General features: G+C 33.0%; 1 protein-coding gene across 1 annotated transcript; it reads left to right on the top strand.

Moving 5' to 3' along the window:
• Positions 1-5,122: 5,122 nt before the first annotated feature.
• LOC100245156 (exonuclease 1) lies at positions 5,123-19,418 on the top strand. Its single transcript, XM_010657295.3, has 15 exons — positions 5,123-5,479; positions 6,336-6,455; positions 11,887-12,010; positions 12,179-12,316; positions 12,447-12,656; positions 12,910-13,085; positions 13,189-13,261; positions 15,065-15,188; positions 16,130-16,284; positions 16,391-16,445; positions 16,558-16,910; positions 17,005-17,053; positions 18,481-18,697; positions 18,800-18,981; positions 19,079-19,418. The coding sequence occupies exons 1-14, from the start codon at positions 5,319-5,321 to the stop codon at positions 18,897-18,899; spliced, it is 2,055 nt and encodes a 684-aa protein (XP_010655597.1). The 5' UTR covers positions 5,123-5,318; the 3' UTR covers positions 18,900-18,981; positions 19,079-19,418.
• Positions 19,419-19,806: the final 388 nt, after the last annotated feature.

The following is a 19,806-nucleotide window of genomic DNA, read 5'->3' as shown; positions in this document are numbered from 1 at the left end:
ACTTGTGGCCATATATTATAAAAAAAATTAAAAAAAAAAAGTCAAGGACTACGCGACTTGAGAGTAATATAAAGGAAAAAGAAAAAAGAAAAATTACTTTGGTTCACATGAAAAAAATAATAATAAAAATTAAAAATTAAAAATTAAAAAAAAAAATTGATAAACACTATAAGTTCTCTTGACTTGTCGTGTAACGTTAAAAACATATATGAATGGGTTAGTTGGCTAGAGGAGTGGGTTGAAGGGCAATCTTGGAATTTTAGTAATGTCACCATTGAATTATATGTTGGTGGAATTATTTTCTTTAAACATGCGTTTTGAAAGTCAAAAATAAAAGTTTTCAAAAATTCTTTTTTTTTTTTAGTATATAATTACATGATTTTTCCTTTTTTTTTTCAATGTTAAAATCATACTTACTAGTAACCATTTTAGTCAATGATAAAAAAATTGTGTGGATGCTAATGTGGTAAAAAAAACACTATTTTGATAAATATTTTAAAAATACATCAATATTTAGATTTATTTATTGGAAATAAATAACACCTCTATCATAAACATTTTTTTTTTAGTAAAGGGGTTAGATGAATATAATAATGGTAGTAGAGATTACGTACTTTTGCCTAATTGTTGTGAAGTCCATAAAAATTTTGTGAAATGAAATATCGTTTAATATTCACACCCCTCCATTTATATGTTTTTCTTGATTTTTATAATATATATATATATTTATCTGACATGTATAAAACAATTAAACTAAAAGTATAAGTACTAGTCTATATATATTGTAAATATATTTGCATGTTTTTATGAATGATAATAGAAAATGTAAAAATTATTAAACCAAAATTTGGTTAATCTCAATTTTAATGATAATAAAACAAGATATGAAATTAATGTTTTATCTTGAGTATGATTAAACAAAATGATTTTTAAAGTGACAATTAAAAAAAGAAAAAAAGAAAAAAGAAATCTTGAAAAGTGTCAAAACTTTGTTTAGAACATTTTGTAAGGTAATTGATATGTTAGGATTATACATCTTATTTTTATTTATGCACCCAAAATTATTTAATTTGATATTGCTTTAAAATCTTATTTAATTTGATAATTTTGTATTTTCATTTAAACCATTGTGTCAAATGTTTTTTAATGTTGGTTTAAAAGGTTTTAAGAAGTTGAATGCTGGTTATCAAATGTTTCAAACCCTAAACCAAAATATTTTAGACACTTTACAATTTAACCGGTTGAGACATAGAGGAACCAGTTGAACCATTGGCTCAATTGATTGAGATGCATTTGTACATGGTATCTCTTATAGTAGCGTGTATTCAATGGTTGAAGTTAAGCCTCGATCATACAAGGTCCGATCAACCCAACGATCACTTACTATAACATTAAATGCTAAGACTAGTGAGTTAGTTGAATTGGTGTTCAATTGAATAACCCTAAATTGTGTCTAATAGCTAATCTAACCTATAAACTCTCATAAAAAGACTTCAAACTTTTCTGTTTAAAAAGTACAATAGTTCTAAATATTTTACGAACATTATTTGAGCATTTGGAAAATGTTTTTTAATATACCTTGTTTTAAACTCGCATATCATTAGTATACACCGTTCAATCTCAATTTATCTTGTATCATTTAAACCTAAATTTTATACTATGATTTTTTGAAAATATCCCTTACCATTTCTTCTAAACCTTTGTAAGAGGAGACCAGGTGTGATGTGTCGCTTAGTGTTCACTAAGAGCAAGGTATCATTTGGGTACTCAAGAGTGAGATATCTCTTGAAATATTTGTAAATGCCAATTAAAACATGGCAATCCAATCGTAAAATTTGAAAGCCTTAAATTGAAATTAGAGAAGAATTGACGTAGGCCGGGATTGGATCGAACTACTATATATCTTATGTTTGCTTTATTTTTTCCCTAAATTTTTTAATTTATATGCAATTATTTTTTATTATATTTTTTGTATATTTGTATATAATTATTCATTGTACTTACATAATTTAAATTTATAAAATAAAACTATACCATATTCACCTCTCTTTAAAGTGATTACCTTAGGTTGAATTAACTAAAATCCTAACAATTGGTATTCCGAAAATTATTATTCTTATAGGATTAAAGAAAAGGACTTGATTTTTAAAGTCTATCGATTTTGATTTGTGGGAAGTCATTTTCAATGGATATTACTTTCAAACTAAAATTGAAAATGGGACGTGAATTCAAAAACCCAAGTCATAAATGGAGCGATGTACAAAAGATAAATGTATATGTCTTAAAGTGGGTATCAATAATGAATATTAACTCCAAAGCATAGCCCATCAAGTTGATGGCTACTTCTATTGTATGTGAATTAGTAGAAAATGTCGTTATTCAAAATATATAAAATAATAATAAAATGAGTATATACTAAAGATAGGATACTCACTACCGACCTTATGTATTCAATAATTTTCATGTCTCTTGAAATTTTGAAAAATGGTCACAAAAAACAAAAGTAACATAATTAATATGGTATTGAATTCTAAAAGAATAGCTTTGAATCTTTTGCGAAATTTCCAAAAATCCACAGTTTTGTTTTCAAGAAATTGTGCAGATTTTGTAGAGTAATGTGAAAGATACGAGTTTGTTCGGGAATTGTTTTTAAAAATAGGCTTTTTTTTTCTTTTGTTTTTTAGAACAAAAGACAAATATATATATATATATATATATGTTTTAAATAAAGTATTTTTAGATATTTTATTTTAATTGTTTTATATTATTTTTATTTATTTTTTTATATAACCGTTTTAATAAATAATTATATAAATATGTAAAATGATTAAAAATAAAATATTATATATAAAAATTATTTTTAAAATATATTAAAAATATTTTAGATTTTCAAACCGAAACATTTTTATACAAATTTCATAAAATAGTTTTTAAAAACTATTGTCAAAATCTATTTTTAATAATTGTTATAGAAAATAGTTACCTAACCGGCCTATGATAATTATTTGTATTAAAAAAATGAAAATAATTTATATAATTATTGTTTTTCCTCTTTGTTGGTCTAATTAACAATCTGAAGTTACCTAACAGGCTTGTTTTTTTTTATATATTTAAATTGAGGTAGATAAATAAATATTAAGATTTTCTCTATTTTTTTTAAATATGTTCTTTTTGTAATATTTATTATTTTTACATTCTTCATATTATTAAATTAATATTTTTTTTTCTTGATAGTTGATACTTTTCAATTGCTATTCGTAATCTTAATACTAGATAAAGAAATGAAATGTAAGAATACGTGAAAATAAAAAATTCAAATTTTGTAATTTAGTTTATCATAAATAATATAAAGGGGGTTTGAAATAGGAATATATTAGAAAGAAAAAAGAGAAAAATATAGGAAGGAGTCCGACTCTTTTATTTGGACTATGAAATATATCAATGATCGTAAAAGGAGGCGAATAGAGTGAATATTACTTTTTGTAAATTTAAATTTAGAAAACGTAGGTCAACATTATATGCAATTATAAAACAAATATAATGGAATAATAATTTATATAAAAGGGTATCGAATAAATATTGTAAATATCGGTTTTTTATAGTGGTTCGACATAATCAAACTTATATCCACTCTCTTCAAGCTTTTAATCAAGCGATGTTTCTATTAATAAAAACTTTAAACCTAAGTCTTCGAGCTTTACAATTTGGTTATAGTTTTAATCAATCTTATTGGACATAGGACTCAAAGAACTCTTTTGGATTGTGGTTCCAAAAAAACTTTTCAATATAAAGTTTTCAAAATTTTCCATTTCAATTATGGTTCTAAAGTGCCTTCATAACATGAAGAAAAAGATTTCTAATTTATAATATTTGCTCAAAGAGAATATAAATAAATTAAGGTTGAATAGTATACTAATATAAAATGTAAGTTTGAAAAGTAAATACACTCTATAAATGTTGTTTTAAGACTCAGAATAATATTTAAAAGTAATTTACAACTCTTCATAAAAAATATAACAAATTTTGAGCATTTAAATAGGATTTGAAAACCCAAACTAGTCGTTGAGGTTATCATTGTCCAATTAGTTCAATCGCGCATATAAAAGACTTTGATAAGAATTCTATAACCTTCAATAATTTATATTCAACTTTTTAAAATCCTTTAAAAACAAGTTTACGAAGGATTCGATTTAAGATTTTTAATTAAAACACAAAATCAACTAATTTTAAAATAAATAAAACCAATTTATGCTCTTTAATGATTATAGGTGCTTTAATAAAAAAGTAATACAATATAAACCTGATGAACCCACAACCTTACAAAAGGATCATAAAAAAATTAACTTCAAATATCATCTCGGTTTCATTATTCTTCTTGATTTATTTTTGACTTGATATATATTTGATGGTTTTTTTAAAATCCTTTTTGTCTAAATACATGTGAAATATAATCATTAATTTCAAATACTATTTTATTATAATTTAAATTGATATTAATCAAACCTTAGTTTCACATAAATATTTGTTAAATTAAATTACTAATGCTGGTAAAAGAAAAGTGGAAATCATAATCTATGTGTTAAAACACTATTTATGAGAGTTTTTTTTGGGCTTAATAATAAAAAATTATAAGTATAACTATTTTTTTAGTACATCAACTAAATGCTAAGTATACTATCGATACATTTATTGTTTTTTATTTTTAAAATTATAATAATTTTTATATAAGACATAATAAAATTTTAAGACTAATATTAAAAAAGTAAATTGGGATAGAATTTATTTATTTATTTTCTCAAATTTTAAAATTTCAAAAAATAAATTTTAGATATATAAAATAAATTTATATTTTCTGTGCAAAATATTATACTTTTAAATACATATTTTATTTTATTTTTTAAAATAAAAAATATGATATGTATTGAAAGTTGAAACCAACACTTAATTATTAAATGTATATGCAAAAATACCTCGTATTTTTTTTTTTTAACAATGCAAATTAAAGATTCTTATCGAATTTAACGTAGGAGAGAACGTCACGTTTTTTAAAGTATTTTTTTTTCCAGAAAATCCGCCACCCCCCCCCCCCCCCCCCCCCCAAAAAAAAAAAACAGAAGAAAAAACTTAATTCCAAACACACCCTAAACTGCTACCTCTTTTCCTTTCTCATCCATTATTTCTCAAAACCTTCCCGCCATTTCACACATTTTCTCTCTCTACTCTGTCTCTCTAAAATGGGTGTTGCTGCCGCAATGCAGCATCAAGATTAGGGTTTTGATCAGCATTGGAGTTGCAGACGTCGATCAGAGCTAGCAGAGATGGGGATTCAAGGGCTTCTACCACTATTGAAATCGATCATGGTGCCCTTTCACATCAAGGACCTAAAGGGTTGCTCTGTGGCCGTAGACACCTATTCTTGGCTCCACAAAGGTGCTTTATCTTGCAGCAAACAGCTCTGCAAATCCATACCCACCTCCAGGTCAATGCCTGTCTCTCAATCCACACTTTGGAAATTCTCATTTTGGGTGTGAGGTCTTTGATCAGGCTTTTCTTTGGCAATGGCGGTGGGGGTTCTGGGCTTGGGGAAGATGGGTTCTCTTGTATTGATCATTTGTTAAATTTCAGTTAGTTTTATTGTCATTGTTACCTGTAGATATTAATGAATGCCAAAATTTCTATGATTTTGGAGAACAAAATGGTATCAATTAGAGGAAACCTGCAAAGGATCGTTCTTTATTCCTCATTAGCCATCTTTTTGGCTGCCTTGTAAATTGGGGATAATTATGCATTGTTTGGTGTTTAAAAAGAATGGGAGAAAAGAAAAATGATTTTCTTTTTTTTCAGGTTAAATTTATATTTTCCGTATTTTTTTTCCCTGTTTCTCCAATTGTTTCCAAGAAACAAATGGAGTAAGAAAGAAATACATATTTGAGGTATTTTATTTTGTGTTGTTGTTGCTCAACCGAAGTGGAAAAAAAATCCACCCAACTAAGCCAAGTAGATATTGCAGGCTTAGAGCAGAGTTATTTGTGGGTTCTAAAAATTGAAAAAAAATATTATACTCTAAAATTCTGAGTTGTTTTCTTTTCCTAAAAAAATGAGGTTAAAGGAAAGCAAAACGCTATATTAGTGTTAGTATAGCCACAGTATCTTTGACATTGCCTAGTGGAATGACAAAATTTTGAAGACATCATTCATGGTGTGATTGTGTTGCTAGGAAATAAATTCATACATGAAGAAACAGTATAGGATTGAAGGAAAATAGTTTTTTTCCTTTTGTTATTGCAAAGGAACATTGTATTTAACATATGTTTTTCTTGTGTCTGATTTTCTAGGCATATTGATTATTGCATGCATAGAGTGAACTTGCTCCGCCATTATGGTGTTGAACCTATTCTTGTTTTTGATGGAGGTCTCCTACCAATGAAGATTGAACAGGAGAACAAGCGTGCAAGGTATTGTAGACATCTCTCAAAACCTCAATTTCATGTGTGTTAGCTTGATTCACTTGAATGTGTACTGTAAGAAATTTTCTTGACATTTTATTCAAGTATCTAGCAACTCTTTAAACACCTTGGTAGAGATAATTGTGGTTTTTAACCTAAACTTAATAAACAATACAATTGTTTTTTTTTTTTTATAATATTTTTTCTTACTTTTTTGGGGGGTTCAATGGTGGCAATGGGTTAAACAGCCATCATGATTTCAGATATTTTTCTGCTCAGAACTGATCTGGTTTTAAGCCTGCCTAACTCTAGAATTGATTTTCAAATATTACCTGTAGAATTGTATAAATCATATCTCTTATTTAATTAGGCATATTGTATATAAATCAACATGAAAGATCCAGATGTGGTTTTAAACCCAGATATAGGTTGGACAAAAAATACCATGATTGGTCATTTAATTTCCTCATCCTTTGGGATATGGGGTTTAAACACTTTAATGCTACTCCAAATAGTAAATAGGTTTAGTTACGCTGAACTCCTCATCTTTCCCAAGTGGGGACAGAGTTACCTTGGTCTATTCTTTCATTGATGGTTGGACCACACATATGGGGGGGGGGTTCGGGATTTCTTCTCTTCTACTCCTTCTTCTGGGTGTGATTGGGCTTTGGTGGTGAGGGGCCCTTCGGGATTGGATGAGACTGTTGAAGGTGTTGGGTTTCAATCCCCGTTGTGTGCAGTGTTGAAGGATGGCAGCCCGTGGGTGATGGACTTGGTGGAGGAAAAGTACAAGGGTAATATGTCGGATGCTGTTGAGGAGATGCAAGAAAGGGAGAATCCTGGGAATAAGTGGGATGAAAGTAGTTTGGTGAAATTCAGTAAGTCGTTGGGGTTCTCAACTAAAGGCGTTGAAGGGGAAATCCTAAAATTGCTGCTAAGATTGAAAACCAGAAGAGATCAAGGCAAGAAAAAGGGAACTCTAGGACTGACTAGGTTTGATCGGGAAGTAAAAAAGTTAGAATGTTCGATTAATTACGATGGAGAGAGCAGAAAGAAAGGGTCGGACAGAAGAGGAGGGGACAAAGCTTTGTGTATTAAATGAAGATAAAATTTTTATCATGGAATGTTCGAGGGATGAATGACAGAAATAAGAGGAAACTAATTAAAGCCTTAATTAGATCCCAAAAAGTGGATTTAGTTTGCCTTCAGGAGACTAAAATGACTGAGATGTCTTTAGGGGTGGTGCGAAGCCTAGGGGTGGGGAGATTTTTGGAGTGGGGAGCTTTGAATGCCAGGAGTGTAGCTGGAGGGGTGGTAGTATTATGGGATAATAGAGTGTTAGAGCTAATGGGAATGGAAGTGGGTCTTTTTTCCATTTTGTGTTGTTTTAAGAATGTTGAAGATGGATTCAGATGGATTTTGTCAGGAATGTATGGTCCTACGTTGAGAAGATACAGAGAATTATTTTGGGAAGAATTACGGGCCATCCGTGGGCTATGGAATGATCCATGGTGTATTGGAGGAGATTTTAATATGATCAGGATTCCGGATGAGTGCAAAAGAGGAGGCAGAGTGTCTTCTTCAATGAGAAGATTCTCGGAGGTGATTGATGATCTGGATTTGAGGGACCTTCCTCTTCAAGGGGGCCCGTTTACCTGGAGTGGAGGGTTGAACAGTCAAACCATGTCAAGACTTGATCGTTTTTTGGTGACGGAGGATTGGGAGGGCTATTTTAATGGGGTGGTGCAGAGTACTCTTCCTAGGCCAATGTCGGATCATTTTCCTATCCTATTGGATGAGGGAGGGGTGAGGAGGGGGCTTGTCCCCTTTCGGTTTGAAAATATGTGGCTTAAGGAGGAGGGTTTTAAGGATTTGCTGAAGGGATGGTGGCAAGGTTTAAGATTTAGTGGTTCATTCAGTTTCATCCTTGCAGAGAAATTGAAGGCTCTGAAGGTCATCTTAAAATCTTGGAACAAGGATGTTTTTGGGAAGGTGGGAGCGAATAAGAGACTGACCTTGGACAAAGTGGATTTCTGGGATAATCAGGAGAAGAGGCGTATTTTATCTATAGAGGAGTTGGAAGCTAGAAAAGAAGCAAAAGGGGATTTTGAAAAATGGGTTCTCATGGAGGAAATTTCATGGAGGCAAAAATCAAGAGAAGTGTGGTTGAAGGAGGGTGATAAAAATACTGGTTTCTTCCATAAGATGGCCAACTCCCACAGAAGGAAAAATTGTTTGTCTAAGATAAAGGTTAATGGAACTTGGTTAACAAAGGAGCAGGAAATTAAGGGGGGGGGGTGGTTGGAGCCTTTAAGAATCTTTTGACAGATCTTGGTGAATGGCACCCATCTATGGATGGGTTGGATTTTAATAGGATTGATGGTGAGGAGGCAGCTAGGTTGGAGGAGGCTTTTACAGAGGAAGAGGTATTCTCTGCCCTCTTAGATCTGAATGGGGACAAGGCTCCTGGTCCAGACAGGTTTTCTCTCAGCTTTTGGCAGTTTAGTTGGGATTTTGTGAAAGAAGAGGTTATGGGCTTTTTGAAGGAATTCCATGAGCATGGCAGATTCGTAAGGAGTCTAAACTCAACTTTCCTGGTCCTTATCCCTAAAAAGACGGGTGCGGAGGATCTTAGGGATTTTAGACCGATAAGTTTGGTAGGGGGGTTGTATAAACTGTTGGCAAAAGTGTTAGTTAATAGGCTTAAGAAGGTCATGGGAAAGGTGGTGTCTTCGGCTCAAAATGCTTTCGTTGAAGGAAGACAGATTCTTGATGCTGTCCTAATTGCCAATGAGGCAATAGACTCGATGCTAAAAAGAAATGAGAGCGGGGTGTTGTGCAAGCTGGATATAGAGAAGGCTTATGATCACCTAAACTGGAATTTCTTGTTGTTGGTATTGCAAAGAATGGGTTTCGGGGAGAAATAGACTGGTTGGATATCTTGGTGCAATTCCACAACAACATTTTTTGTTTTAATCAATGGTACTCCAGAGGGTTTCTTCAACAGTTCAAGGGGATTGCGTCAGGGGGATCCACTTTCTCCCTATCTTTTTGTGATTGGGATGGAGGCCTTTAGTAGGCTTATCCTTAGGGTTGTGAGAGGGGGGTTTCTTTCAGGCTACAGGATAAAAGGAAGAAGAGGAGACGGGACTTTGGTATCTCATTTGTAGTTCGTCGACGATACTTTAGTATTTTGTGATACATCCCAAGACCAGATGGCTTATTTAAGCTGGTTGTTGATGTGGTTTGAAGCCATATCAGGTTTGAGAATCAATTTGGATAAGAGTGAAATCTTGCCGGTTGGGAGAGTAGAGAATCTGGAGGTGTTGGCTCTTGAGGTTGGTTGTAAAGTGGGAAGGCTGCCAACTTCTTACTTGGGGATCCCTTTGGGGGCGAATCACAAGTCCGTGGCCATTTGGGATGGGGTGGAAGAGAGGTTCTGGAAAAGGCTTGCCATGTGGAAAAGGCAATTTATCTCCAAAGGCGGGAGAATGACTCTAATTCACAGCACCTTGTCAAGTATGCCCATATACTTGATGTCTTTACTAAGAATTCTTAGAGTGGTTAGTTTAAGACTGAAAAAAATTCAAAGGGATTTTTTGTGGGGAGGAGGAGCTTTGGAGAGGAAGCCTCATCTAGTAAAATGGGATACCGTGTGTTTGGATAAAAGGAAGGGTGGTTTGGGAGTTAGACGTTTGTCTACTCTCAATAGGGCCCTTTTATGTAAGTGGAACTGGCGCTTTGCGAATGAAAGAGATACTCTTTGGAGGTGCGTCATTAGTAGGAAGTTCGGGGAGGAAGAAGGGAGTTGGTATACTAAAGATGTCAGGGAGGGCTTTGGAGTAGGCTTTTGGAAGGACATAAGGAAGGAAGGCGCTCTTTTGCAAAACAAAGTGGGCTTTTCTATGGGGAATGGTAGAAGGGTGAAATTTTGGAAAGATAATTGGTGTAGGAATTTCACTCTCTGTAATTCCTTTCCCTCTTTGTATGCCTTTGCAACATATAAAGAGGCTTGGTTAGAGGAGTTGTGGGATCATTCGGGAGGAGAAGGCGTTTGGAGTCCTAACTTCTCTAAGCCCTTTAATGACTGGGAGGTGGAGGAGGTGGAGGGATTACTTTTGACAATCCGGGGTAGGAGGCTTAATCCTCTTATGGAAGATAGAATGCTGTGGAAAGAGACAAAGGATGGGATTTTCTTAGTTAAATCTCTTTATAGTATTTTAGTTTCAAGAAGAGTTGTTTAGTTCCCTATCAACATCATTTGGAATCCTTGTGTGCCTACTAAAGTGTGTTTCTTTGCTTGGGAAGCTTCTTGGGGTAAGGTGCTAACTTTGCATCAACTCAAAAAGAGGGGTCGGTGTTTAGCTAACAGATGCTTTCTTTGCTGTGAGGAAGAAGAGTCTATTGATCATATTCTTATTCAGTGCTCTAGGGCAAGAGTGTTATGGGAGTTATTGTTTGCTCTTTTTGGTGTTACTTGGGTCCTGCCTTATTCGGTTAGAGATACCCTTAGTGGTTGGTGTGGCTTTAACTTGGGCAAGAAGCGCAGAAAGGTGTGGAAGGCAGCCCCTTTGTGTATTTTTTTGGCAGTTTGGAAGGAAAGAAATAGGATTGCTTTTGATAATGAGGAGCTTTCGATGCATAGGTTGAAAAATTCTTTTGTTTGTAATCTTTGGTTGTGGACTAAGTCGGTTGTAAATGATGGTCCTCTCTCTTTACTCAGTTTTTTTGATTGGCTAAGTGCTAGTTGAGGGCTGGTATTGTATTTCTGATTCTTTTTGTGCCCTTGGGCGCCTCTTGTATACTCCTTGTATGTTTTTGGGCCTGCCTCAAGGGGCCCTTTTCTAATATATGTTTTTTGTGTGTTTGCCAATCAAAAAAAAAATGAAGTAGCTTTTCATTTGTCATACGGGGATAGGGTTAACTATGAATTTGCTTGAGGATATTTTGTATATGGCATATGGATGTTTTTGAGTATTCATGTGTAGAGCTAGCCATTGATATAATGCTACCGTCATAGTCTTTTTTGGAGTTTGGGACAAGCTATGTAAAAGATATGCCACCAGACATAACACAGTGTTCATGTTGGATAACAAGCTATTGGAACATTGCTTGTTCAATTGATTCAAGTTGAATATATGTGCAACTACACAGATACTCACATAAACACACTCTAAGTTGTTTTTGCATTAGAAACAATAAACATAAGAAGCATTTAATTCTAAGAAATACATGCAATTTTGCTTATCTCCTCCTGAATGTAGGCATACTACTAAACCTTGTAATTTGTGTTTGAGATCCTCGTTTGATTCATTTGCTGCACTTATCATTAAATTCATGTAATTTGTGGTAGGAAAGGAATTAGTTCTGAGATTTGATAGCCACATTATGTGTCTAATGATAGATTTTGAACTAAAAAAAAGTTTATACTACAAACTAGGGTGAGGAAGGAAAATCTTGCACGTGCTATTGAGCATGAGTCGAATGGAAATTCTGCTGCAGCTTATGAGTGCTATCAAAAGGCAGTTGACATCTCACCTTCAATTGCACGTGAACTAATTCAGGTAGGGAAATGTTTTTATAAGAAAATGTTCAACTAACATTGCAGGCCCCGATACAAGTTTATTGGGATATAATCTAAAGAATTTGTGTTGCTTCAAATATATTCTTCTTTTTTTCTTAGTTCTAGATAATTTTATATCTTATTCCATTGATTTGATTGCATGTGGAAGGTCTTAAAGCAGGAGAATGTATCCTATATTGTGGCTCCTTATGAGGCAGATGCCCAAATGACCTTCTTGGCAGTCAGCCAACAGGTTGATGCAATTATCACTGAGGACTCCGATATGATACCATTTGGTTGTCCAAGGGTGAGTTATCTCTCTGTTGATGATTTGAAACTTATTATCATTTCCTCTTTAAGACTGATCTGTCATGTTTCATTTTAGAGCTGATATCTGACTGGTCAACGGGGATGCTTTAATCCTTTCTGAAATCCAGATTATCTTTAAAATGGACAAGTTTGGGCAAGGTGTTGAGTTTAAGTATTCTATGATACAACAGAACAAGGAGCTGAGTTTTGCAGGATTTACTAAGCAAATGATTCTTGAAATGTGCATTTTGAGTGGTTGTGACTATTTGCAGTCTCTTCCAGGAATGGGCCTGAAAAAGGCACATGCACTTATTAAGAAGTTCAAAAGTTATGACAAGGTGAGTTTTAAATTTTAAACTGCTGATGCCTGATCTGTTTCATAATTGCATTTACTATATGGAGGGGTAAAACCCAATTTTTTGCTAGTGCACTTGATAATTGCATATTTCCTGGAATTTCATTTTTGCCCTTATTTTTAACTTTTTTTTTTTTTAAATTTTTTATTTTTTTATTACAAATGTTTCCTAATACTTTTGTCTGATCAAGTTTTGAAAACATCTGATCTGGGTCATACACCAATATTATTTCCAGGTGATTAAGCACTTGAGGTATGCTACAGGTTCAGTTCCACCCCTCTATGAAGAATCTTTCAAGAAAGCAATGTTGACTTTTCAGCATCAACGAGTTTATGATCCCACAATTGAAGATATTGTACATTTGTCTGTCCTATCTGACAATGTTGGTGATGATTTGGACTTCTTAGGCCCATATCCTTGATGTAAATTTCATTGTACTAGTCTAATGCTCTGCCAATAATGAGTTGCACCACTTTATCATAAATCTTTCAGATCGTATCTTAACCATTATTACATTGATATCACAAGATATAGCTAAAGGTATAGCAACAGGAGATCTTGATCCATTCACAAAAATGCCATTTCAGGTACTTTTATTATATTATTTTTAGACAACTAATTTAGTGAAGTTATGCTTCTAGTTGTATTTCTTTTTCTTAAATGCTGAGGTCTTTTTTTGTTGAAGTCTTTGTTAGAGCTTTAGTCAAAGTTAGCTTGATACATCTATGGCCCCCTACCTAACAATTTAAGCTTTTGGTTCAAATAGATTGCTTAACGTGTCATCAGAATTTTGGTTTTAAGAAGGTAATTAGTTTGAATCATACCACTTGTTGATTTTCTTTATTTATGGAATCCTCATGCAAGTTCAACCCATGGGCAAACAAGGTTTAATCTTTTGGCTGTGTTGCATGGGTTTGGGTACTGGTGTTGAATACTTGTACGTGTCTAGGTGTTTGATATTTTACACCTACAAATTTTAGTATATAAGGATTTGGTTAAAAAGGAATGAAGGATTTCAATAATGGGTATGGACACTTGGATATAACATAATAAAAGGAAAAAAAGAAAGAAACCAACTTTATATCAATAAAAAACAAAAATATCTTTGATAAAAACTCTTTTTTAATTTATTGCTACATGTTGAGAAGCTCGCTCTAGCAAACTCTTCCTTTTTTTCAATGTAATTATTTGTTGAGGAAGTTGAAAATAGAAAAATAAATCAATCAGAGTCAAATAGCTAGTTCCAAAGTAAAGTAGGATCATCCGATAAGGATCCCATGCTCATGTCCATGCCCATATTGTATCATGTCGACATGGATGTGCTAGTAGCTTAATAGTTATTACTCGCCTCTAGTCATATGTGTGATACATGTATCATTGACCCTAAAAAGAATGAGATTGATCTTTGGAAGGATAAATAATTCTCAAAAAAACTACATAATTTAATTATTGTGAACTATATTTTTAAGGTGGTAATAGTGTTGGTGGACTAGAGAAAAGAAAACAGGGAAAGATTGGTCACTAAAGAGGGAAAATTCTGAAAGAAGAATTCCATGAAGAAACAAAAAGTGACAAACACGCCCTTGTTGTCTTGGAACAAATAATCTGCCTGTTTGTTGTAAAAAATGGATGGTTGTACTCAATCTGATACATTTCCACACAATTCTATATTGTTTCAAAGATCTCAACTGTCTTGGCATCCCTAAATTATTTGAAGTTCTTTATGAGGATGACAATGGTGTTATACATTTAATTATTTTTCTTCCTAGAACATATTAGGGCCTGTTTGGCAATGCTTTCAAAAATAGTTCTCAAAAAACGACTTTTGAGAACAGTTCTCAATTACTTTTGAGAACAAATTCTGGTTGGGAACTCAAATATGAAAAACAGTTTTCTCGGCTTATTCCTCATAAAGGTATTATATACTTATGTAGAATGCAAAAGCTTATATGATCAAATTTTCAATTCTTGCTCAAAAAACAATTGAAAGCACCTCAGAATTGTTTAAAAAAAAAAAAAAAAAAAAATCCTGTTTCAGAGCAAATTCTGAAAAAACTGTTTTCTATCTAAAGTTTGTTAAAAGTGTTTTCTAAGTTAGAAAACAGTTATCAAACATAGCCTTAGTTTTCTCTTTCTCTCTCAAAGTTAGAATCAATAAATCCTTAGTTAAATATGAAGCCCTTATTGGGGATGCATAGATTGAAAATGACATTGAAATGGCTAAGCAGAAGAATTACTCTTGTAACTTGATATGAACAACCCAATTCCAAACCCTTAACTGGGAATAGCACTTATTGCTAAAGTTTATGAAATTGTCTTAATAAAAATGATTCCTTTTCCTTAATCATTAGGATTTGAGCTTGATGCATCTATCTTCTTTTGCCTAACAGGGGCAGAATGCCAGTGATGGGTTGCTGCTTGATGGAACGTATCAACTCGAGAGCTTTAAACCTGAAAGTGAAAGGAAAAAGATAGAATTACCTGCTCAGAAGAATCTTCTGACTAACTATTTCTGTATCCATCTAAGCCAATTTTTTCTTAACTTTAATTTTGTTAATCTTAGAAAACACTTTATATATTTTATTAACAGTTATTTCCTTCCTTTTGGTTAATGAACATCTTTTATGTTCATGCAGCAGTCATTTCAACCTAAGTAAAAGAAATGCTGTTGAGCATCCTATGCCATGCAAGAATACTTCCTTTAGGAGATCTGAAGTGTTTGTGTGTGTGTTTTCACTCTTTTTTTTTTTCAGAAAATATACTAACTTCATAAAATATTTACTCTTGATATGCTGCTAAATTTTCCTGTTTATATGTCTGGGAAATATACCAATCATACTAATGTCCTAATGAAATTTACACTTTATATGCTGCTGAATTTTCCTGTTTATATGTCTGGGAAATATACCAATCATACTAATGTCCTAATGAAATTTACACTTTATATGCTGCTGAATTTTCCTGTTTATATGTCTGGGAAATATACCAATCATACTAATGTCCTAATGAAATTTACACTTTATATGCTGCTGAATTTTCCTGTTTATATGTTTGGAAAGTATTTGTGCATGCCATTTTTCTTGGTTCTACATCATCCTTCAAGGGTTGTCAAATGTTGCATTGAGGGCAAATGGGTGACAGCATCAAGTTTCCAACTGAAGGTTAAGCAGGAAAGGACATGATATTGGGGGATAAAAACTTATAAATGAAAACACAAAAGGGATGGAAGATCTAAATATTTGTTAGAGAAGTCAGATGGTAATGGCTTATGATAGGAGGATGTGCATCAGGCATGTGCATTTCAATTTATTTGGCATTTGATCCTGGGAGCAGTGGCTTTATTTATTTAAGTTTCTGTGACATGGTTGCTTAGTAGTTGCATTACATTCATATTTCTAAGAGTTCTCATTGTTTGTGTGCATGTTTTTTGACATTGTTTTCAATTAACAATGAAGGCTTTACATCTCTTGAAGCAAAAGGAAAATTCAGGGCTCCTCGAATCACACCAAATGATTCTAATCCAGTTCATGGATTTCCTCCTACAACCTGCTTGTCAGCATCTGTACTCAAATCAGGAAATCTGGGCAATGCCACTCCTTCTAATGACTCTGTGAGTAATATCAATTAGAGCAATTGCATATTTTAGCTAAATACTGTTTGGTAGTTGGCACCATTCCTAAGCATTTTTCTGCCATTGTTTATGGTCTTTTTGATAGGTGGAAGATGTTGGTGCTGCAAAAACTCCCGAGTTTATTGAATCTGCAAGTCATGGTAAGGATATGGTGTTTTCTAAACTAGGTTTACACATTTGAGTATTGAAACTTGAACTATAAGATTCAATTCATATGTCTGTGGACAAAAGAAGTACTAAATGGCATGAAAGACGTGGCAGGTGACAGGAGAAGTCAAGAACATTCTTTGTTGCAACAGTACAGGCATTCTATACATAAACCTTGTCTAGCATTGCATAAGGAGCACGAATGTAAGTATGACTTAGATGCAGCTGAGGGCAAGATGCCAGTAGAGAATAGAAAAATCATTGTAAGGAGTCGTTACTTTCAGCACAAGTCAGTAAAAGAGAATGACAGGGACAATGAAAATGAAAAGCTCTTAGTTAACAATGGTGATGCCACTGATATATGCGAGAATAAAAGTCCTCAAAGTCCTTTTGAGAACAACTACTTGAAAAGTGCAATCATGAAAAGGAAGCCCACTTCTGTGGACAGCATTCAACCTGTAGGAGCTTTGTCTTTTATTGCCTTTCCTTCTTAAACATTTTTATTATTATCATTATTATTTTGTTTATATTCCATGCTTTATGTTTTCTCAGGATGTGAAAGCCAAGTACATGCGGACAAATGCATCTCTTGCCAATAGAAGTATGTAGCATTCACATTTACAAGAGCTGTTAAGGCATTATATGTTTTATTTACTTATTTATTTTTAAATGGACACTTTTTTTTTTCAATCAAATTGGCAGTCTTTCACTTCTTGGCTTATGAAACTTTGCTTGAGTGCCACCTTAAATCCTCACTTTCTAGAATTCCATGCTCATTGTGTTATACATAGACTTCTTTTTTGAAGTTAAAGGAATTTATTAGTACCTTTGAATTTATATATTTCTGAAGACACTAAAGAATTTTATCAATCAGTTGACAATAGAAAATTCTATAATGAACCTTTGGGAATTCTAACAAGATTTATTGTCATATTTGTATTATATGGTTATTCTTAAATCAAATTATTGATCTGTGTCTTTGTAACTTAAGAACATTAAAAATTATGATCTCCAAATACTTCATGTAGTCATAATAGTTTTTTTTTTTTTTTTGTGTTCTGTATGTTAATAGGCCATATTTGTTTGATAGTTTGTAGTTTTGCCTCATAAACTTGCCTTTTGTCTTCTTGCACATGTTCTTTTTAATCACAAGTATACTTGTTTGTTAGTATTCATATTTGTTACACATTCTTCTTTTTTCTTTCTTTTTCTACATGTGTTTTTATGCTATTTTTGATTTTTCCCTTATTTTCCCCCATGTTCTAGAAATTGAATTGCTTCTTCTATTAAAATTTTCTGCAACATATCCAATTTTCGGCAGTTGTAACCTTGCACTGAATGTATGTCACATCTACATATTCTTCAAAATATATTAATCCTGCAAAAGTAAGATTATCCAGTAAGGTAAAAAAGCAAAACTGAGGGTATTAATTCTTCCAAGATTTATATGTCTCAAACTTCAGGCTGATGCAAGGTTAACTGGTTAACCAAAGTTTAGCATAGCATGATTAGTTCATTATTTATACTTTAGGTCAAGTCAAGGCCGGTGCAACCTAATTTGCCCCATTATTAGTGACTGCAATTGAGAAACCACCATGCTTTCCATCTCAGCTACCTTGTTCATAAAAAATGAACTGTCCCCAATATGTGCATGGGTGTCGGTGGGTCTGTGTGTGTGCAGGGTAGGGGAATGGATGCATTTTTGTAAGGTCTAATAACATTTTAGTCAATTGTAAGAGTGTTAGTTCACTTCTGCCAGCCTAAACTATGCTAAATGTACAATATCTAGGAAAAGCTTGGGTCATGTTCAAGTTTTTGATTGAGATTGGGATCTGGCCTAGGAATTCCCAAGTATTACATCTTGGGAAGAGCTCAAATTGGCCTCAGAACCTTGCTTTGATTAAGGATGTTGTTTATTCATCTACCATATCTAGCCATACTCAAACTTAATTCATTTGTTTTTGCTGTGAAGTTCCTAATGCTTCTTAGTTCCAATGAATTTGCATTGATATGGTTTTTTCATTTCAGGTAATTGTGATCCTGACATAGATGATACATTTATTGAGACAGAAGGAGGAGGAAAATTTGGATCTAACATTTCGCATTTGGGTCATTATTCTGATATAGCAGAGAAATCAATGGAAAGATTTGTTTCAGTATTATCATCATTCAATTACTCGTCTGGTTCTCGTGCCAGTGGTCTCCGTGCTCCTCTGAGAGATGTGCAGAACATTCATCCTACTAGGTAATAGTGGTATAATTTGACTCTGATTTCAAACGTTATTATTGTACTAATCTTAGTACTAGCATCAATCATGATACTTGATTTGGTGTTTGTCCATTGAAGGTCAACTGTTGGCATTGATGTAAACAAATTTGCTTATGTACCAAATAAGATGAGGACTGCCTCAGCATCTCAAAAGAGGCTGAATATGAATAATATTTAAGCAGAAATCTACGTTGGCGGAGCATCCATTTAATCCATTTCAGTTGCAGCAAGGACTGAAAAGGCCCATTCTTTTGTTGACTGTAAGTGGGACTAATCACTTCTCTGCAAATTTTCCTTTTTATTTGTTGATGTATGTTTTACAGTTCGTTCTAATTGTTGCCAATTTCTTAAATTTAGGGTTCAGATTGAATGCATCTTGAATGGATTGAGGGCATTGGTTATGCTGCCACTTGTATGATTAATGTGCTTCATTTTGTATCCATTTTTAGATATGGCCATTTTTTTCTTCTTGTATTTTTACTTATCCAAGCTTTTGGATTGTGGAAAATACCCATGAAGTTGGTATCTCTGTAAGTGTTATGATGGCTCAAAGATTTTCTGGTCTTCGGAGAAATTTTCTTTTTTTCTTCTTTTTGGGTCATCATTGAGATTCATTGTATTTCCATATTTGTAAAAGTTTTGTATCTTGTTGAATACACAAAAACATTTCTCTATAAATGGAACTTTTTGTCTTGAACCAACATTGGACAACAAGATGTTTAATGCAATGTTGGTATGAACTATGATGTTTAATGCAATGTTGTTTTTTGTTGAAATACCATGGTATTGTTCTGAATTGTAGGTCAAAAAAGTCTCAAGGATAAAAGGATGTATTTCAATCTGAAAATTTTGTGGTATCCCCAGACATACTATCATACCTTCAAAATATTGACCATTGGATGCTTGAAAAACAATATCAACTATTGAAGTTCAATGATCAGAATTGATATTCAAACATCCTATGATCCAGAAAATGGAGCTATATTGCCTCTGTTGTATTGTAGAACACCATTTCAACCTGTTCAAAGTCTTCACTTATCATCATGGTAAGGTTAGTTCTAAGTAATTGTCCTCTCTAATAACCA

The sequence above is a fragment of the Vitis vinifera genome, chromosome 10, assembly GCF_030704535.1.
Source record: "Vitis vinifera cultivar Pinot Noir 40024 chromosome 10, ASM3070453v1".
NCBI lineage: Eukaryota > Viridiplantae > Streptophyta > Magnoliopsida > Vitales > Vitaceae > Vitis > Vitis vinifera.
The sequence above is the reverse complement of the archived record's forward strand: the minus strand, read 5'-3'. Positions and strand labels throughout refer to the sequence as shown.